Genomic DNA, 22,372 nt, shown 5'->3' with positions numbered 1-22,372 from the left:
TCGGTTGCACGAGCGGTTTGTACCACTCACTGCCACTTCAGAAGAGCAATTACTACGTTGGTGAGTTTAGCACATCTGCCGATATACTCATGAATCTGAGAATAAATAACTTTTCGTAACTACAAGGCTTTGTCTCTGGAACCAAATATCCATAGACCAAAGGAATTGCTCAACACATTTAACTATTTAATTCTTTATGTATTCATTCAGTAAACTCTAAATTTAAAACACCAAATGTCAAAATTGGAACTAAAGAAGTATAAGTTCGTTAATAAATTTATGGTTAATCAGTATTTTTTTTAATTTTCTATGTTTAAAGCTACAATGGATGTAAAAATAACTTAAGGCATTCAACAGGAGAAAGGTAGACAGTTAGGCACCAGGCGTATTTCTCGTGGTACAAACAGCTGTAAAACAATTACTTAATTGCTACAAATATCGACAAACAAACGTATCGGCAATAACAATAATAATTCCCCTAATTTCCCTCGTAAATATCCAACCGGCTTTGGACACCTTTTTGTACTTTCGTACCTTTGTAATTTGGAGAACGCTAAGAGAACAGGTGCTAATAAATTATGGTTCCCTGGTAACTTTTATTCTTTAGTTAAGAGTTCCAAGAAAAGATAAAATAAAGATAAAGTTGTTTTCTTATCATACAATCTTTTCAAAGGATAATTACATCCAACGGTTTAGTTGCCGTTTATAAGAATCAGGATTTAATTATAAAAATGTTTAGTCAAGTCTTTTACCTATGTTTACTTTTATGATTCTTTATCTGTACAGGGAAATTGATTATAGATGCTAAAACATTGGAGGAGTGAATGTCTCAATAATAATAATCCAAAAATCAGTGGTTTCAAAAATAATAACTTAATGATAATATAGCAAAAAAAACCGTTTTCATAATTTGGATTAGTACCTAATAATATTTATTACTTTTTACTATCTGTTCTTGCAGACTTTGTACTGCTAAAAGTTACTACTTGCTTTTCGCATTCCAAAACAAGTAAGAAATAGGTATAAAAGCTTTTAAGATTTTTTCTGATAAATTAGTTATGCTATATTCTACCTTTACAGTTATTGAAATATGCACATGACACATGTGTTATTTTTGACACAAGTAAACGTTTCGATGGAACACGGTACTCAAGTAGATTGTCTTCGTTGGTAAGTCAAAAAATATATTCAATTACTGTATAGAATATACTAAAGTAGCATTAAGATTCCGAGATTGTGAATGTTTTTTTATTTTATTTTATTGTTATTCTTTAATAAAATAATGATAATTAACGTAATTATATAAAATATGTAATAACACCAATAAATACGTATTACCAAACGCATTTTTCTCAAATTTATGAGCGACATTACAGATTAAAAAACTATATTTAAATTTTTACTGTCATGTCATTCTATACACATTTGATATAATAGTTGCCAGATGAAACAAATGATGTTCCATGTTGTAGTGTGGTCCTTTTTAACACAGAAAATCAAACGCGAAAGGATTTGCCGCATCAATGATGCTTCAATAAAGATTCTTTCAATATATCTCCAAACTTTTACTTACGTTTACCTGGCTATCTACCTGGGTATACGCAGTATTCCTTGTCTCTTTTCAATTTTGAATCATTGTTCACAATTCTTTGTGTACTGAGACTTTACTATATACGATATTCGAAGTAGTTTCTAAAGTACAAATGTATTCACAAAAGAAATCGATTGCTTTACCTGCCTGAATTATTATTCACATTTTTCTTTGAAGATTTCCTAATATTATTATAGTTCAAAGTAGTTTAAAAATTATACCTGTTATATTTTATGTCAATCGAACCGTATCACCTTGAAAGTACTAACCTTCAACTTTTTACAAGTAAAATTATAAAATGAATAAATATCCTCGACAAAAATCCGGCATTTCTATAAATCGAAAATCATATAGTATTTTATTTAAAAGACGGCTTCAAAAATTTATTTTCAAGAGTAACGTAGTCATGATTATGTTACTGATTTTAGAAACTGTTATATTTATTTTTTATAAAAGTATACTTCAAACTATTTAATTAGTCATCGTGATGAATATTTTATTTATTCATAGAAACTAAACGCGAAATATAAAGATAAGTTATAATTATAAATAGAATATTTTGTACTACAATTAAAAAATAGATTTTAACTATGTTATAATCTGTAATTTAAATTAAAACACACAATAGTAATCTGGTAAATATAAATAATAATATAATGGAAATAAAAGACGTTACTAAAATTAAGCTTTTATTAAAAGCTGAAATAGAGCAAGCTTAATAAAGTTTATATCTTAAAAGTGTCTATAATAAGTTAGAAGCAGAAACAATTTTTGTGCAATAGCCATAAGAAAGTTATTTATAATTACTAATAGATTTTGGAAACATTTTTTTAATAAATTAGTCATACTTTTTTTAATTTTAAACATCAATGGTAAAAATTATTTTATCGATTGACATTTTATGTTACTTGGTTATCTCTAACTGCTGTCAGTATATGTCAAAATGGCACGTCAGCAGCAAGATGTTGATGAATTATTCGATGTTAAAAATGCTTTTTACGTTGGAAATTATCAGCAGGCAATTAATGAGGCGCAAAGTGTTAGCGTAAGTCTAGTTGTTACTTTTTTGTCTCACTATTTATAATGGTAAATCTCCTGCAATTTGGTTGTAAGACCAAAGTTTTATGACGTGTTCGGCTGTTGTTATAACTTGTATTTTGCTTTAAGTAGGTAAATAAGATTAAGTTTTGATGAAGAAAGTAAAATATTTGGTTAAATATTATCCAAATCTTAACATAATAATTCTGTTGAAAACAATATTGACGTTGGCCTCTCCGTAATAGTCACATCAATATCTATAAAGTACACTCAACATTATACAGTAAACTTCAAATGTTAAACAAGAAAGCTTTTATTTGATATTTTAGAATTCTCCTGTTACCAATTGTGAAGTTTAGCAGAGTTGTATTGGTTTCACATGCATATATTTGGATGAACAGAAACCGTAATGAAGTAGTTTTTTTATAATTTGGCCTATCACGTGAAACCCGAGTTACCTATCCTTTGACACATTTATATTTTTTTTAACATTTTTCAGGCCTCAACACCTCTAGTGTCACTTCAGCGAGATGCCTTTTTGTACCGATCCTACATTGCTCAGGGCAATTACAGGATAGTTGTGCAAGAGTTGAAGAATGCAGATCCTATGCTGCAACCATTGAAGACTCTTGTAGATTATTTGTCACCAGGAGCAAATAAGCCTGCAATTGTAGCTGACATTGATGCTAGGGTAAATACATATATTAAAGATTTGTACATTGAGAAGAGTTTATTCTATGTAATTTGAAGTTATCACATAAAATAAATATAAACAAGATTGAAAATAATAATTGTTTTGTTGGGCAATATCAATGAGACTCATAAGGTCTCTATAAGATAAAGAGACTGATTATAGCATGTAACACATATCTCTTTCATCAGCCTTCCTACCTTTTCCACTCTAGGTTTAATCGGCAAATGTCAGATTAATGTGTGCCCAACTGTCATTGCCTTTCTTTATTTTATTATTGGTGTAAAGTCTCTGGTTATTAAATTAATCTAATTTAATAAAAATAAGATTGAAGTTCATAACATATTAATATTTTTTAATGAAAGGAATATTTTATCATAAATATTAATGAATTTTGATATTTAATATGACTGCTGTTAAAATTTTTATTTGTAAATTAATACTCATCATAAAACATTTGTGATAATTCTGGCTAATTATGTTATTATTCACAAGTCAAAATGTGGATAGTCATAAAATCTCATAAGCAGTTTTTGTCCTTTTTCTCTGGGGAGTGGATATTATATATATGTAGTTTAGAACTACAATTGTGTGAACTTTCAGGTAGCAAAGGGTACAGAATTGGCAAATGACATTTTCCTGCTTGTTGCTGCCACTATATACTACCATGAAGAAAATTATGAAGCGGCACTGAAGTAAGACATTTAAATATCTTGTGAGCATAGGGTACATTGCTCTTAATGAATAATTTATTATATTTGATGTCACAGGACTATTCACTAGTCTTTTTAAAATTTGCATGTACCCACATAGCAAGATATGCATGAACATTGATTTACTTCATAGGTTTAGACAGTTATAAAAAACAGCAGTTAACTTATCACTGAATAATGCACACTGCAAAGTAGGCAAAAATTTATCTTGATTTCCTATACTTTACTTTGCAAAATTAACCAGTCTAGTAGCAAAACAAGTAGTCTAGTCTGCAAAACAATGTAAACATTCAACATTCTTTCTAAGAAACTCATCTAAAGTATGTGAGGGACATTGAATGATCATAGTACTAGCTCACTCTCACAGAGCCCCCATATTGGCTCTTAGGTAAGTTAAACAATAGAATAAGACATATATTCTTGTATTAATTTTTTAAATTGAAGTCCCATTGAATTTCTGAAACTTGACAAGATATTTATTTAAATATAAACATGATTTAAACATCATTAATGGGTACCAAACCTCTTATTATAGGTCATAAGCTATAGATGCTGTGTGAGATGCTTCTACTAGGTGGACCAATGACATGGTCAAGGTTGAATAGTGATCTTGTGAGGATCTGGGCCTACACCCTGTAGTGGGTATATATTGGCTGGCATCATCACAATGAAACTTTATTTTGTGTACATACGAGACTTTCTGAGAAGGATGTATTGATTCTAAGTTTAGTAATGGAAAAGAAAGCAACAAATGTGCCTGACTCATATGGCTTAGTAACAATTTTGAATAGTATTTAATGAATCAAAAGTGAGTCTAGTTAGGAATCCACTCTTTTTGTAAGCAATAATATTTTTTTTTCTTTAAGTGCAACACAAGTGTACATAGCATATGTATTATGTCACTTTTATGCACTTCTTAATATGGATTTGTTTTAAAAAAATTAAGTTTTTGTTATATATTCTAACACTTGGGACTTACTTTAGAAAGGATTTGTTATGACTGTGACTATATATTTTTCAACAATCGTAAATAAAAACTTTTTCAGCCATTCTTCATGTACATATTAAATAATTAATACATTCATGTTAATATTTGCAGGATCTTACATGGAGCAGATTCATTGGAACTACGCGCCTTTACTCTGCAATGCTTGCTAGCAATGAACCGTCCCGACTTGGCTCGAAAGCAGCTGAAGCTGTTGCAGGATATTGAAGACGATGGCACCCTCACCCAGCTGGCTCAGGCTTGGCTCAATCTTTCACAGGTAACATTAAACAATTGGTAAACTAAAATATGAGATTATTTACTGAGCTCTACATATGTAAATCATAAAAGATACATGAGGAAAAACCAATAATTTAAGTATTTCAAACCATGTTTGGCAAAAGTCGGGTATGTATGTTAAGGAAAAAGTATTACGTCAAATGTTGCTGGATTGGTTGTCGGAAGTTACTGGTCCCATTGAAAATATATGAAGAGCTAATGGTCCAGGTTGTTGTATTAGTCAAATTAAATTAAAAATCCAGTGAATATTTATTCAAATTGTACCAATTATCTCTTATATTTAAAAGTATACTTTTGCAAGCTTATTGATTTTTCTGCCTTTTTATAAAAAGTATTATTTGAAAGTTTCCAATGCTTTAGGTATGTATATATGTTTACAATAATGAATTATTATATTGTAATATTGTAACAATTATAAATAAAGTAATAGGAAACAAAAAATATGTGTTATGATGGTCAATGTGAACTTGGCTTTACATTAATGTAAGAGAACAATTTAGTTGGATACAATATCTAGCTAGACTGGTAGACAATAATGATTTACTGCATTCTTAATTTTAACTGATTGTGGATGTTCTTGGTTGGCAAAGATCATTTGGCCAAAAACTACCTCTCGCTTTATCCTCGCACACACTTATTTTATTTAGTTCCGAAGTTTAAAGGATATGGTCAAGAAGCAGTGTATGTATATTTTAGTAGAACACCTTAGACTTAATCTTAACTAGACACTTAGACTTAATTTCAACATGAAAAATAACTAAATGACTATATGGATTATAAATTTATAATTAAATTATGTTTATAATCACTCTATTGGTGCATAGTGATCTCAATAACTGTTTCTTGCAGGGTGGACCGGGAGTACAGGATGCGCATTACAGCATCATGGAACTATCAGAGCGTCTGGGAACTCTGGGAGCTGGTCCAGCTGCAGTAGGAGCTGTGGCTGCTGCATCCCGAGGTCTGGTCACACCCAACTTCTTAAAATTCACTGTTAATTAACAGAGGTTTTTTTAAGGTTAATTATACAGGAGGATTGGTTACAAGTGAAAAAGTTGTTAGCTCACCTTCTATTAATTAACGAATTATCTTAATCAAAAATCAATTGCTTCAGAAATAAAAAAATTTGTAATAATAAAATAGTAAAGGAAAGTGTTTCCAAAATTTAGATTATTGGATATTTAAATTATTTTTGTCCCTGTAGACTTTGTACTGCTAGAAATTACTTTTATTGTTACATTCCAATAAAAAAAAATATTTGCACCAAATTTCAGAGTGATTGCTTTATGCAGGATGATTGAAAATAGGTGTAAAAGATTTTTGATGACTAATGAGCTATATAACATTCAAACCTTTAAAGCTTTTACGCATATAATGCATCATCCTGTCGATTAATTTAGGCTCTTCTGTGTCCATATTGCTATTTGGAGGATTTGAGAATAGCAAATTTAACACAAAATTGATTTTACTTTTTTTATTTAACAAGGTTTTACATGTCTAAAATCCTTTATATGTGATTATTTCGTGACTGTGTAACAATTTTTTATATAAATAATCAGGGATGTGGGAGGAGGCGGAGCAGATGCTGACGGAAGCGCAAGCGCGCGCGCCGCAGCAACCTGACCTGCTGCTTGGGCTGGCAGTTACCGCAGCACACAGTGGGAAGGCCCCAGAGGTATGATTGCACAAATCCTACCAAATCATGTTAGGATTTATGGTAGAAATAGTAACAAATGGCATTGGCTGCAGAAACATTAGTAAAACCAGTAGTAGGTCTTAAACCTAAATTTGAAGTAGCGGGGCACCCTCTAATTACAATGCTAAATGCATTTGGACAGTCCAAGTGGAGGTCCCTCCTTAAGGGTCTATATGACGTGGATTCCTTATCTTAGCCGTAAGAGATTGTCAGCCCCCAATCAGCAATCATAGATTCAGAGTGAACTCTGGGGCTTGTTGTAATTTACAGCCAATGACTAAAATGTATTTATCAATGACTAAAAAAAAGAATTGCATTATTGTTACACAACAATCTGTTTTTGTGCAAAGAAAGTAGATCAAGAATCACATATAGATCTGAAATTAGTTTTAGTAACAATTATTTTTGTCGAAAAGCCAAAGAGAAACTTATTTTAATTACTGGTTCATTGATTCCACTTTTGCGCCGACTCTTTTTTGTTATTTCCGTAGAAGTGCAGGTAGTCAAATCTTTTATTATTACTTAATACTTTATAAATTAATTGTAAATTTCATACGCGCCACATAAAAAATTCACAAAAAGATATTGTTGGTAGGTATATTTTCAGTTTCAAAATAACAATTAGTAAAAAAAAAGTGATACGATCGTGTAGTGACCGGCATTTGATTTGTCACGTCAAGCAGAATAGTGAGATTTATAATTCTGTTTTGCACAAATTTGTCTCTATGGTACAGTGCTGCAATAGCTTTGTAATTGCCATATAAGATGACAAGCTTTACAACACCGAACCTTTTCGAATATCTTGCTCTCTTACCGACGTGCCTTACCAAATGCATAAAACATTTTAATAATATTTATTAACGATTTTCATTCAATTTCTCACCGTCCAAACTTTTTTAATAAAAAAAAAAATCGCAGGTGTCCGCGCGTTACCTGGCGCAGTTGCTAGACTCGCACCCTGACCATCCCTTCACTAAGGAGTACAACGCAAAGTCGAATGAGTTCAAGCGCCTTGCTGCGCAGTACGAGCCGTTGGTGTCGACTTAAAATATACCTTGTCACTAGTGACGTTAATTCTAATTTTCAATATATATGTTAAGAGAAGTCTATTAAAAATATTGTACACTCATATATTGTTGTTTTATTTTAATATTCCATTACAAAGTTGTAGTACAAAATGTCATTTATATCTACAGGAAAAAAAATGAATATTTGTTGAAAAAAATGAATAACCTTTTTAAATAATTTATATATCTTAAAGTAATGAGACGAGCAAAGCCATAACTTGATAATAGTACTCCTTTTATTATTAGTATGGTAGTAGTATATTTAAGGAAACCAGCCTAAACTTTATTTTGGTCAAACTCGATTTCCAAAATGATCCTAGATGCCAATAGATAATTCTCTTTGAAAATCTTTTCGTTCCTGATACAAAATACTAACCAATTTAAAAATCTTATGGTTGGTTAAGTGAGTTAACAAACTTCATATTCTCATCGAAATAATTAGAGATTAATTTAAGTAAATATTAGTCGTTATTATTAATAATAATTATGTGCAACTATTTAAGTAGGTTACATGATTTTTACGATACAGTGAAAGTTTCAATTAAGAATTTGACTTCGTCGACCCCAATATCAGTTTTACTGGGTAGACTAAGGTTTGTGTGTAAGGCTATATTTTTAATTGCAGGCCTCTGAACAGCACAATTTTATACAGGAAATGTATTTCATTATCCCTTATATTTCAATATTTTTTAAATCTTTCAAGTTTTCAAAACCTTCGCTTCATAATAAACAATATTACGTGTGATTTTAATCAATTGTTAATAGATGTCGCTAGTAGTATTTATATTCGACACATTCCGTAAGTTATTCGTTGATGTAAAAAAGTTCAACCGAACATAAAATTTTACAATTTTTTGGGAAAATGATAATTCTTTTTAACGTTCAACAAAACGTTAAAAGAGAATTATTATTTTCCCAGTGATATATTAAATTGAAGGTAAACCTCCAACAACATAAGGAATTGGATTTACCTCGAAACGCAGTGTGCGAACTGATCAAGTAAGAAAGCAGAAAAAACAGAAATGTTCAACATTTTCAAAGTATAACCCTTTGTTACTGGTGACGAGCTACTTTATCTTTTCACACAACAATAAACGAATTATCTACATTTATTTATTTTTTGACGCATTGGGTGTCTGCCCTTGGAAAATGTACATACTTCTACTGCATATATTGCTTACTTATTTCACACACATTGTGTTAACTTTTATTTCTTTTTTATTTTTAAATACGTTTTAGCTTTTTATATTTTTATTACGTATTTTTTAAAATCTAAGGTTGATAGGACAAATAGATGTTAAGTCCAACTGCCACATATATTTTTTTGTAAACATTAAATCAATAAAAATAAATAAACGTTTTGCAACTATGAAACATCTATTGCAGTAGAGAACATTGTTATCTGCGGCGCAGTACTAATTCATTTATGTTTTTATACCGAAAAAAGATTATTATAGTAATATAATGTGCCTGGTCGATAGACATTTTATTATGAGTTGTGTTTGTGAAAAAATGAAAAGACATTATCGTTTGTACTATGTAATCTTAGTATATATTATAATCATAATCGGGGTCCGGCTCCTCCTCGCCGGGGCTGGTGGTGTTCACGAGAATGTGGAACTGGCGAAGTTTTTCATCCATCTCCGCGAGACTGGAGGAAGGGTCCAGGGGATCACGGTCGCCTTTCACCAGATTCCAGTCCGTAGTAGTCTCCAACTGGTGTGGGATCTCTCCGTTTAAACCTGCCCGTTAATATAATTTATATTTCGAACTGCAAAAATATGAGTTTATATTTTTTAAATTAAACATATAAAATCAAAACGAGATGAGTTGAGCATGCGATTCCGAAACATTTAGTGGTTTATGGCACGCAACTCCAAACTGTCAATCGACAATAAACTTGAACTATAGTGTACCTCACAATTACGTCATATGGTTGAAATGGTGATGACGATGAACTACTTATAGGGCCGCTGAGAGCCTAAGAGCTCTGAGGTTCAGCAATAAAGTTAACTAATATTTGATTACGTAAGCTAACCGTTTGGGGATATGTCGACGCTGCCCGCGGGTGCGTGCACAGGCGGCGCCGTGTAGGCCTCCAACTCCTGCTCGGTCTGACTCTCCTTTTCGAGTTTCTCTAGCTTGTTCTGTCTGCGCCACGCCTTCTGGAGGTTGAATCGCTCAGGTCTGGAACACATAATAAATAATACATTAAACACAAACTTAAGTATTACTACTTCAATAATTAAAGAAACGAACAAATTTAATGCATGTATTCATACTCCTAGTGTTACTACAAACAGGAACTTGTCTTCTTTTACTGATTCGTCGTCGTCGTATTAGCCTATAAACGCCCACTGCCGTGATGCAGCAAGGACGATGATCGACGAAAGTTTTGGTACTTTTTGATAGAGCACAAGGACCCTTCCGCGTTTATACCTCAGTAAAAGTCAAGGCCAAGCGGTAGACAAATGAAATTTACAATCGTAGGTCGCGGGTTGAATTCCCGGGATACAATGTTATGTAATTCATACTTTATGTATTAATTATATAGCATTGTTACTGTACACTGCACAAAGAAATTTCCAAGATATTTCCAAGAAATTTCCAGATAACATATAATATTTAAAATGTTAACTTACTGTTCACCCTCTTTATACACGCGTGCCTCCAAGTTACGTATGTCGTGTCTGATGTCAGCAATAAGTAACAGCATCAAGTCGAGAGAGCCTTTGGGCCCCCGAGGTCCTCTAGGACCCCTCGGTCCGGTATCGCCTTTTGGTCCATCCATACCAGGAGCACCGGGCGGACCCTAAAAGTATCCGGTGTTTTGTTATCTTTTATTTTAAACAGGATGATCGTGTACAAAGAGATCTAATTGTATAACTTGTCAGCAAAAATCTTTATAGCTTTTACACTTATTTCTAATCATTCTTTATATTGTGATCACTCTGAATTACGTAACATTAATTTATATTTTCTATAAGAATGCATAGATAATAAATAATAATTTTAATATGTAGTAATGCGACGTTATTTATTATCTCTGAAACCTTTCATTTTCGATATGGTGTACCATACATCGACAGTGAAAATGTTTACATTGCATTTATTTCTTACGCTTTTATATCTGTAATCAATTATCCTGTAAAAAATCCTTGTCCGCATTAAAACTAAGTAAACTATGAAAAGAAAAATTCAACGATTACCTTAATTTTATTTTATTGTCAATTTTTTCACAGTTAGTATTATCTATTTGTGGTACTTCATCATTGTCATCATTTCAGCCGTAGAACATCCAGAGCTGGACATAGGGCACTCCGTAGATCTCCGACAGTACTGGCAGGAAGCCCCTGCTACCTGTATCTTTCCACCACTCGAATAAGATCCTCTGTCCACGTTGTGGGTGGATCTCCTACGCTCTATCACTTAAGACTAAAACAGTTTTATAGGTTTCGCATATATTTATAAACTCTCTTTTAAAAATACTAAATATTGAAATAAACACACCCTAGGTCCTCTCTCGCAGCGGCAGTACCCGCCCTCCAAGGGCGCAGTGGAATCTAGCACCCTGTAGGTTAATGTGCCCTCCGCAAATCTGTCACTATCTGTAATTATCACAGATAAAAAACAAAAGAAATTAATTAAATGTTCCAGATAAAGTCTATTTATAAATTGCATATAGGGCCCAACAGTTTATAAATTTAAACATAATCTTTGTAAGGATAGATAAACGTTACTAAACATGATATAATACTTTCCCAAAATAGAATAAGAAATAGAACAGCCTGGGGAAGCGACGAAGAGGAAATCTCTCTACAATATGGTACCAGATAGAGCAGTGTATTCCAACGTGAGGATTGTGCTCTACAGGGGGGCATTTTTACTGTTAAGTTGGGCAATTTGAAAATGGATTCGACACGAGTTTAAAACCTTCCGCTTTATTGTAAAAATTGTGTATGTTACATGGGGTGGGTGGAGGTAGAAAGAAGAAAAAAAAATTAAGGTGGAGCATGGCACAATAAAGGTTGAAAAACTCTAAAATAGAGACAGAAACAGAGACAAGTTCTAAGTCGTTTTGGCCACATCGCCCTTAAACAGTAGGAGAAGGTTGTAGGGAATGCAGAAGTTTAGAAACTACATAGATGCTCTTCTACCTGCTGGTTTGACCTAGTAAAGTTATAAACTAGACTTCTTTATTACTTATGCCTTTAGGAAAGACAAGGATAGGATGATATGGAAATATCTGTCATAGTTTCCGTCAAGGCATTTCGACGATTCAGAAAAAAAGTTACTAGGGGAGCATCATTAATGGCAAAATGCGCGTTTTCAAATTAACCATTAAACTCAAGGTAGTTACTTAAAGTTACCTTTCCCTTTGAGCAAGGGGTTTTCCAACAACTTCTTGAGCGCCAATTGAGTTGTGTGCAGCTGGTCGCCGAGCTGCTTCACTTTACGGGTCAGCCACGACACAGTGTCGCACGGCGCATAGCACCGTGACGATGCGCGCACCAGCGGCAGGGGCTCCTGAGAAACATTAGACCTTAACAACATTTGGGATACAAAAATATGCGCACTAAATAAATAAAAGAGATACAGGAATTGGTAGCCTGGTGGTGTACTGTCACTCAAGAACGTAGATCACACTGTACAATTTATGACATCACCACTCTTGGATCGGCAAAGGTTAGGTTAGATAAGTAACTTGGTATGACAGCGAAGTAAGGAGGAGTTAAAAAAACTTATATTTTAGGTGGTAACCTAAGATTGGGACACATCGCCTTTGCCGACAGCTGTTGAGGCTGGAAGATTCTCGAATGGCGACCATGGTATACGCGCATAGGCCTTCCACTAGGTGGACCGGGGACATAGTCAAGGTCGCGAGAAGTCGTTGGATGCGGGCAACAGAAAACTGGCCATCGCGGCGATCTTTGGAGGAGGCCTATTCCTTGCATGTCCACCGGCTAGTATGATGATGATGTAATGAATGACTCCTAGTAAGTTACCCACAGGTATGGCGAGGGCGAGACGTTGGATGCACTTTCGTCCGTCAGGCGCCAGGGTGAGTGGCGGTGTGCACTCGCAGTGGAAGCTGCCCGGGTCGTTCACGCAGCGCTGTTCGCAGCCACCGTTGTTCGCTGCACACTCGTCCACGTCTGATCAACAACAAATACATTAATATTATATCACCAGAACATGAGCTCCCTTTCATTAAAAGACAGACAAACATTAATAAAAAATGTAAAGTAAGCTGTCATTTTTAATGGTTCCCTGGAAAGAATTTTCTGGATATACAAGGAATACTGCCTCTGAAGAGGGGATAGGTTTATGCAGAGTTCCTACTTACTCCTAAGTCGCCATCCTCTACGCGGTGTGATACTCTATTAATTCCGCTAAGAACTTATTTATTCTTGCCACAGTCGTGCTATGCTATTCTGAATAGCAGAAACAAAATATTATCCGAGTCGTTTTAGTCATATATTCCCGGCAAGACAATTGTTGTCAAGGGAGTAAAAAAGACCTGGCCATTTTTCATTCACCTTGGCATTACACACGCAAAAATTTAGGAATGATTCCGGAATATCTTTCTTTTGATCTGTTCATAGCAAAGCTACGTGACATCATGAGCCATTCACTTTAACCTGAACAACAAATGTCTCCATAATTTCGACTTTCTTTTACGTAGCTTATTTAAGACTTTCAAAATTCGAGGCGCTACTTGATCTTGAGTTCATAGATAATAGAAATTTTAATGCGACACCCAGTTACAGAGTTATACACACATAAGACAATGCCCATTTGAAAACTGCTAATGTTTAAGGTAGTAACGAAGATCTCACCAACGCAAAACGGCTGGAGTTTCCGACGGTAGTTGTCCTCGTGGAAGCTGAAGCCCGGGTGGCAAGTGCACCACACGCGGCCGCCGCGCAAGTTGCAGGCCTGCTCGCACAGCTTCAGGCTGCACGGGTCCACCGTCTTCGGAATGCATCTGGAAACAAACAACAATCCGATTTGTTTCCAAGTGAAAATCCACGGAATTTATTAAGCTATATTGTCAGTCATAGTATTTATTTAATGATATTTTAGAGTCGAGCGAGAGCAAAAAAGTGCTACTCTTAATTTTCTAGCCAGCTCTTCCCAATAGATTAGCATTCCGAGCTGATGTTTGCTTACAATGTTAAAATAATCGGTGATTCAAAAATGCGTGACTCAGAAAAATATTTTAGGTGAATTCTTACTAACCTTCCAGCTATGTAGTTATGCGTGTCGCAACAGAGAAACCGGATGCACTGAGCAGGTGCTCCCTCCACTTCGCAGGTCTCGCGCGACCGCAGCAGCCGGTCCGTGGGGCACATCAACTTCTTGTCAGCTCTGAGGAGCAACACTTTATTACATTTTTCACTGTTTTTTAGCAGAACCTTCGTAAGGCTACACAAATACATCTCTAATTATCATTTTAAAAGTTTATGTATACATGAACATAAATATTTCTGTTTATTAATGAACATATGTTCTTAATGTATGGTAAAGTGTAATTTACGTACTATAAGTAATCTAAAAATATTTCAACTGTCTGACGTCCACTTCTGGTCATAGGCAGTGGCGTAGCTAGGGGGTGGCGAGCGGGGCGGCCGCACCAGGCACCACAAGCAGGGGGGGGCACCAAAGTTGAAAATAATTTTTTTTTGAATGATTAATAATGAAATGTTAAAAGAAAAATGAAAACCATAATTTAAAGTAAATAACATAAAAAGAATATCGAATTTTACTATTTTTGTGCTAAAAAAGTTGTTAAATAATATGAACATTAAAAAAAATAAACGGTTACAAAAATATAATATACAGTGTTTAATAAGCCTTTCATTCCCAAAACACATAGAGTGTTTTTTAAAATGGCCCTAAATGACAAAATAATAAATTATTACATTATTTCAAGATTATTTAATAATAAATAGATTAAATAATCTTGCAATAATGTCAATAGAACATGAACTAGTCGACACTATTGATTTTGAAAATGTGATTAATGACTTTGCAGGCCAAAAAGCGAGGATTGTTCGTTTTTAAATTTTCCTAATAAATTTTATTAAGATTTAATGTTATTTTCTATATATTTATTTAGAATTTTGAAATTATTTAGACTCTTTAGGAGGGGGGGGGGGCACCAAGCCCCAATCTGCCCCGGGCCCCAAATACCATAGCTACGCCACTGGTCATAGGCCTATTCAATACATTTCTAATAAGACTTTCCGCGATCTTATTAAGATAGTCTATCTCGTGCTACGCTGCTGTTACTGGGCAGTTTTTTCCACACCAGAATCAAGAGGCCCCAGCGATCATCTGTTCTGCACGCTAAGTAGCCTTACCATTGCTACTTCATCTTGTCAATCTGCTGGACTGTGATGGTTCCTTTTATTTGTCTACGAATTCATTCCTAATTAGATCTCAAGGAGAGATTTCTAGCATAGCCCTCTCTATGGTTAGTTGAGTGTCAAAAAGCTCGCCAATGGCGACATTCATATTGAACATTTCAGAGAAATCACTCTGTAAATGATGAATGGAAGTAAATAAAAAAATTTAAAACAGTTGATAAATATCATTCACCTCTGAAAAGCTTGTACACCTATAACCGATCACTACAATTTAGTTTCATTCATTTGATTGATCATTCAATTCGATCTTCATTCGGGAACGAGATTTTCGTGAACGTTAATATAATTGGCTTATAAACTCAAGCCTCTTCCTTATTAGTTTAATACATACGACATTGAATTTTCTAGAATATTAATATAAGTGAACTAAAGTTTAATACGTTTAATTTACCATTTTGCAAATTTCAACTCGCTTTTCTGTCTATATGCAGGATAACTGATTATATGTGTAAAATTATATGTGTAAATATATATATGTATAAAATATGTGTAAAATATATAGCTCATTTGTCAGCAAATTATTTTACACCTATTCCTAATAACTATGTATAAAGTGATCTCTCTAAAATATAACACATTAAAAGTTTTTTTTGGAATGCAATCAAACAGTACAACTTAGCTTAGCAATACAAAGTCTGCAGAAACAATTAAGAAGTCATTAATTTTAATACGTAGTAATCCGAATTTTGAAAATGATTTTTCTTAGTATATTATCGTTACGTTATTTAATATCTCTGAAACCATTGATTTTTAGATAAACAATACCATACAATAAATTCTAGTTAGACCTTTTAAAACTTGCAAAAACACTAGTAGCTTCATTGCGGTGTATTGAAAAAGCGTATGGAATATGCAATTGTATGTATAAATTGTGTCTAAAATATGTAGTGAATAGGCGATTTATGAGCTTCTGTCAAACTGACAACTAATGTCATACGGTATCGCAATCAAGCCGTGATCTAATAAAATATAAAAATGTCTGATATTCACACAAAAAACCGAACATGTGTTCTTGATAACCTTAATGTGATATGAAAAGATGACTTCATTGTGATGACGTCATCACAGTCCGCGAGGCAGATAAGCTGATAGTTTTTTCGGTAAAGTTTATCGAGCCTATCCGCATTGTTTACAATCGCAATCATTTTATCCATAAAAATGACACAATGTTGTCACAGTTAAAACATCACAAGCAAACAGACGCTTCATCATTTTACAGCAGTAATTATTTTATATCATATACCATAAATACATAATGTTTATTGTAGTTTAAGATGTATGATCTTGTAAATTTTTGGTTTTTATTTAATGTTAATAATATTATATGCATAGAGGAGGATGCGTAAAACTTATATATATATTTATATATATATATATATGTGTGTGAGTGTGTGTTTTGTGTGTGAGAGAGACATATTTCCCAAAATGTGTTCACTTCTTTCCCTTTAGCAAGCACAGTCACTTAACGAACCATGAAGTCACGTAGGCAGTCCACATAGTTGCCGGAGCCTTAAGGTTCTGGAGTGAAGACTACAGAAGTCAAGCGCTGTGTACAACAACCATCCATCATCCATGCATCATGCATCCCACTTCTAACCGTTCCTATTGGAAACCTATAGAGGAGGCCAAAGTCCAGCAGTGGGCATCCTACGGCTGAAAAGATAATGATTATGAATACTTAACAAAGTATATATCAAACTTTGAAACAAGATATTTTTATAAAAGTTAAGCTACTGAATACTAACGACTAAGTTACTGAATAAATGACATTTGAAACATACTTGATGATTGTATAGCGCGAGCATTTACTAGGCCTGCATAGGTCTACTAACCTTGGAACGCAATCCATATATGATCTTTCAATAATAATTCAGTATTTTATTTTAATTGAGAGCCCAGCGGTAACTTGCGATCGTAGATCCCGGGTTTGATTGCCGGGATAACATTTTAAATAGTTGACACTTAGTGCTTTAATTATGTGGGATAGCTACTGCTCGTTAGTTTCGAGAGTATGGACAACAGCATCCTCTAGAAACTAGTTTGCACAGCGATCGCTAACCCCCGTCCAAGTGTTGTAATTATGGTACATCTCCCCAACACAACAACAATTTCGATTCGACGACGACAATTTTATCTTAAAATCGAGATCTATGTCTGACAAGAGTCAGACTACCCTTGCTTTTAGTGAAAATTACCACACTAGAGGTGGCCATGAATTTTTGTATAGACCCCGCCTTAGATATTTTGAAATAAATGTAATATTTATTCTCCTTGAAAATATGTACTTAAATTCTAAAATAGTTTCAATAAAATATTTACTCTTTCAGATAGGCTTTCGAAAGGTCAAAATGTTGATATTACGTACATTTACAGGTAGACTACTGCCAGCTTCGGAATGCTTGGTATGTTTTATTTGTATGATAGTTAACTCTTTCGGATGACAAGTTTGCCGACCCCTGGACTAGGCGGTCAGTTCCAGGAATCGGCTCCTCAAAGCCCGTTCACACTATTTATAGCTCGCGGGCGCCTCTAGCGCCCTACCCCGCAATTGTTCTGCGACCCATTCATCAACGGTGCATTGAACCCGCTGCATTTCAACCGGCCTCAAAGCTGTCCGAGTTAATGCAATAAATGTACACTGTATTCGCCTGGCAGAATTAATACTGGGCAATAAATATCTAATCGGTTAGTGATAAGTAGGTAAAGATGAGTTCACATTGGAGGTAAAATCTTATAAATATCTTTTGGAGAAAATGTTTAATGTCGTTTCACCAACTACAAAGAATAAACTATTATTTATTTATGTAAGAATCCTGGAAACTAAATCAGGTATTCATGATGATTGATGATTTGTGGATTGTATTTAAAAGATGCATATTGTTATTTTCACATCTGTTATAAATGTACGCGTGTGTAAAAAAATCTTTAGATTTCTTTACACTTGTCGATGTTCACTACAATTATCTGTCACTTTCACTTGCATACAAAAAAGCGGTTAAAATAACGTTTTATTCTGTTCTACAACCGAGTTGAAATCACATAATTTTTTAAAGGCGTCTGGGGTTACGGCGAACGTAATTTTTTTTATTGAATTAAATTTTGACGAAGCTGTAAAAGCTAGAAAGGCTAACAGCACCCACAACCAATCGAATATAGCTATATTCATTTCTAACTGGTCGTGTTTTGTAATTTACTCGAGAATGATCATTCCTTGGACTTAGATAAGGAAGAGACCACCTAAACTACGTACCTGACGAAACAAATAATTTTAACCAAGAAGATCCTGAAAGAGTCCTTGAACTAAGCAAAGCGTAATTAACGAGAACATTGACGAGACAAAGTTAAATAATAGCATGTCTAAATTAATGTTTAACTGCTATTTTACAATAGCGTTCTGTTAAACATAATTATTTTCGAAGGAGAGCTATAAAATTTTTTAAACGGAAGCTACATCACGACATCGTAATACAGTCATTATATTTTAAATGCATGATATCGACATCTTTCACTTTGCATCAGAATTGCATGTCACGGCTTTTGGTTAGGTCATTACAGAAGCCGTCTTAATAAAGTTTTACTAATTGGAGGTTTACATGATGAATGTATTATAAAAAAAAACAAAAAAGCTTGAAATTATAAGGAGGTATGGTTTCGAGAATTTGGACTATACAAATTATTATTATATATAGTAATTGGTTACAGTTGGAAATGCTTTAAAAAGTTAAATGTATACCTCAATTGTAAGCAAAAAATGTCAAAGGTTTTACACCTATTTCCAATTACTCTGAAAAATATATAAAATATATATTAAATACATAATTTTTTAGCTACTATATTCTAACATTACAGTTTGCAGGATCAGAGAGTAATCAATAATTAATTTTTATATATAATAATTCGAATTTTAAAAACACTTTTTATTACTCATTATGTAATTTATTTTTTTCTGAAACCATCGATTTTGAATAGTGTGTAATATACATTAATTGATAACAAATGAGCTATGCATACGCCCCTTTAAATATTTTACATCTTACCCATCACCCTGTATATGTATGCTCAACGCGCAAACGGAAGAATGGTTTCGCGACTTATGATAACGCAAATTATTATGTAAAAAAATAAGTCAATCGATGAATGAAAAAGGCAGTCAATCTGCAGAGGTTAAAGGCCTAAATTTAGAATTTTAATGGTTAAATTTTTTTTGCGGACTGTCACTGCTGCCCAAATAGCATTTACAAATTCAACTGGTTCATCGTGGCAAGGCGCAGAGGGTACCAAATTTAAGACCCATTTTAAAGTAGCGAAGCCCGAGGGCTCCATACTACTGTTTTACCGGGTTGAGAGGCCACTAAATTGTCAGATTGGTTCAGTGAAACCTTCATGGAGGGACTAAACTCAAGGACCCCATGAGGGGACCTCAGCTTGGGCTGTCATTCATCGATAATACTAGCTTAGCATTTCGGACAGACGGGCGCTGGAGAGAGCCGAATCTCGGCTTGGCTGGTTGCTATTAATATTGTCTTAAAATAAATATAGTATATAAAATAATGTATGTAAATTAATGTAGTATATAAAATAGTATAAAAAATAATAAATAGTTATAAAACAAAATATATGTACGTATCAACATTGTTCACAATAATATGAACATTGTTGAGTAGTTTTAATAAATCAATATAATGGAAAATTAAAAAAATTTAAAATTCGTTAAGGTAAGCCAAAACATTTAAATTTTTTTGTATTGCTCGGAATTCTCAGATACGGAGACTGGCTTGAGTAAATATAGTTAATCTTAATAAAAAGCATATTTCACTTTTGACTGATATAAAATTGCCTAACTTGTATAGCGATATCTAGCTTTGCGAATGCTACTAATATATAGCACATACTTTTTAATAATATTAAATACCGATATGAATTTTCATAACTTTCGTTCAGTATCGTTTTCATAACATTCAGACTAAAAACTTTATGTTGATTATTGTATAGCGTATTCATTGTTAATTAATTTATGATAAACGCTATTTAAAATCATTGGTTTCAGAAGTAAAAACATTATGTTACCGTTGAGTGTAACATAAATAAAAATAGCATTTATAATATTTGGATAACTATACATTAAAAATAATTATTGTTAATTATAGATTAATGCAGACTTTTTGCTAACAAAATTATGGCCTGAAGCATACAATACAAAAAAAAAATATTTTCCAGAATCAGACTGTGATCTTAGGTCGCGAGCTCGATTCCCGGAATACAATCTCATATAATTCACACTGTGCGTCAATTATATAGGATTGCCACTGCTCAAAAACAAGTTTCCAGAGGACGGGCAGTTGCGTACTCCGCGTACTACAATACCACACTGCGATCGCACCCCCCATCCTTAGCGTGGCGATTATGGTATATCCCCTATAGATATCTTTGGGGGAGGCTTATATTTTGCAGTGGGCGTGAAAATAGATGAAACAGCTTTCAAGCATTTGCTGACAAATAAGCTAAACTTTTACCCGATTAATACTTTTTACAACTATTGCCAGTCTTTTCGTATAATAGTCAAATTTAAGCTATTTATCACAACTAGATTTTGTTTACAATTAAAGTAAATAATAAGATGTTAATATATGTCTTTGAACACGAATTCAACAGACCTACATCAATTTTTAAGGCTTGTAGGTTTTGACTATTTCTCCTAACGTACAAACTAATGTTTTGAACAAGTTTTTGTGATATTTAACAGTTTCAATTAGCGATATAGCATAGTCCAATAACTTAAAAATATGCTATTTATACGTTAGAGCTATATCCTCAAAAATCGTATTTGAGATACGCGCGAGAATTCGAAAATAATACAAAAATACAAAACCGTTCTTTTTGTTAGTTATATAATACTTATGTATTACCAACCATAGCTACTTCTCCAGCTGAATAATGTATGTAATTGACGCTTTGTGTACGATAACGATGTGGTCAGACGGGATGCCACAAAGGAACCATTCTTCAAGTAACCGTTTCACTTGCTGACTTAAATATGTTCGCAGAACCGTTGATAGTTAATAAAGAAATTAAGTCTTCATTTTAAAATGTAAAACATAAACTATAAACTGTGACGTGTAGGATCTGTGTATACAGTTTAAAGGGAAAAATTGCTTTAGACAATATTCTGAACACCTAAATAAATTATTGTAACATATTTCAGCGTCATCACTTACAGGGTAATTAGTAACAGGTGTAAAAGCTGTTGTTATACGTTCATCACTTTAAGCTTTTAAACTACTACTTTTAAATTACTATTATCACCAATAACCCTGTATGAGATTTATCGACTGACGGTTATGAATCTTACGTCTTTGTGGTTTTATCACTTGATGATGGATTGTTAAAATATGTAAAATTACACAATCTTCACTGAAATCCATCACTCACTCGTCAATCGCGTCCTCGTGACTGTAGCCATCTTCCGCATGGTACCCATTTTCAGCGTGGTATCCTCTATCGTCTTGGTGACAGAGTACCAGGGCGGCAGCACAAAACAGGAGTCCGGCGGCGCGGACCGCGGGGTCGAGCGGCGCGCGCATCGCGACTGCGACTGTGCGCCCGCGCGGATATGCGTTTGGACAGAGCTACTCAAACTTTTTATTTTTAGATTTTTTCATTTACAAAAAAATTCTCATTGAAGAGAGGTATTTCGGTCCAGGGTTTCGTTGCATAATTCAAAAACTTTGCACAATTCTTCTATTACTATCATAGTGTGCAAAAGCTTACAGCTATTTTTAATAGATTTTTTTTACTAATACATTATGTATGCGTGTATTGCATAGATTCTATGTTAATTAGAAAAATTCTGACTTTTTA

At 33.7% G+C, this 22,372-nt stretch overlaps 2 protein-coding genes across 2 annotated transcripts; one reads left to right on the top strand and one right to left on the bottom strand.

The window, feature by feature from the left end:
• The first annotated feature begins 2,528 nt into the window (after positions 1–2,528).
• On the top strand, positions 2,529–8,145 carry epsilonCOP (coatomer subunit epsilon). Its single transcript, XM_068766576.1, has 7 exons — positions 2,529–2,636; positions 3,129–3,320; positions 3,924–4,015; positions 5,133–5,298; positions 6,168–6,279; positions 6,878–6,993; positions 7,933–8,145. Exons 1-7 carry the CDS (start codon positions 2,535–2,537, stop codon positions 8,059–8,061), a joined length of 909 nt encoding a protein of 302 aa, XP_068622677.1. The 5' UTR covers positions 2,529–2,534; the 3' UTR covers positions 8,062–8,145.
• A 1,469-nt stretch (positions 8,146–9,614) lies between these two features.
• Positions 9,615–22,095, bottom strand: LOC137923390 (collagen and calcium-binding EGF domain-containing protein 1-like). Its single transcript, XM_068766634.1, has 9 exons — positions 21,944–22,095; positions 14,325–14,453; positions 13,922–14,070; positions 13,092–13,237; positions 12,452–12,608; positions 11,592–11,689; positions 10,724–10,893; positions 10,120–10,268; positions 9,615–9,823 (listed from the first exon to the last, which is right to left on the bottom strand). The coding sequence occupies exons 1-9, from the start codon at positions 22,093–22,095 to the stop codon at positions 9,627–9,629; spliced, it is 1,347 nt and encodes a 448-aa protein (XP_068622735.1). The 3' UTR covers positions 9,615–9,626.
• Positions 22,096–22,372: the final 277 nt, after the last annotated feature.

Source organism: Battus philenor, unplaced genomic scaffold (genome assembly GCF_028537555.1).
Source record: "Battus philenor isolate CCGP_79_NKW_IND1 unplaced genomic scaffold, ilBatPhil1.0.hap1 SCAF_21, whole genome shotgun sequence".
Lineage (NCBI taxonomy): Eukaryota > Metazoa > Arthropoda > Insecta > Lepidoptera > Papilionidae > Battus > Battus philenor.
The sequence above is the reverse complement of the archived record's forward strand: the minus strand, read 5'-3'. Positions and strand labels throughout refer to the sequence as shown.

Excerpts from the sequence above, each read along its gene's own strand:
- epsilonCOP (XM_068766576.1), top strand. The coding sequence starts at position 2,535 with ATGGCACGTCAGCAGCAAGATGTTGATGAATTATTCGATGTTAAAAAT. Across the intron at positions 2,637-3,128 it reads ATGAGGCGCAAAGTGTTAGC|GCCTCAACACCTCTAGTGTC; the intron begins GTAAGTCTAGTT and ends AACATTTTTCAG. Across the intron at positions 6,280-6,877 it reads TGTGGCTGCTGCATCCCGAG|GGATGTGGGAGGAGGCGGAG; the intron begins GTCTGGTCACAC and ends ATAAATAATCAG.
- LOC137923390 (XM_068766634.1), bottom strand. The coding sequence starts at position 22,095 with ATGCGCGCGCCGCTCGACCCCGCGGTCCGCGCCGCCGGACTCCTGTTT. Across the intron at positions 10,894-11,591 it reads GCTGCGAGAGAGGACCTAGG|GGTCCGCCCGGTGCTCCTGG; the intron begins GTGTGTTTATTT and ends GGATACTTTTAG. Across the intron at positions 9,824-10,119 it reads CGTCGACATATCCCCAAACG|GTTTAAACGGAGAGATCCCA; the intron begins GTTAGCTTACGT and ends ATTAACGGGCAG.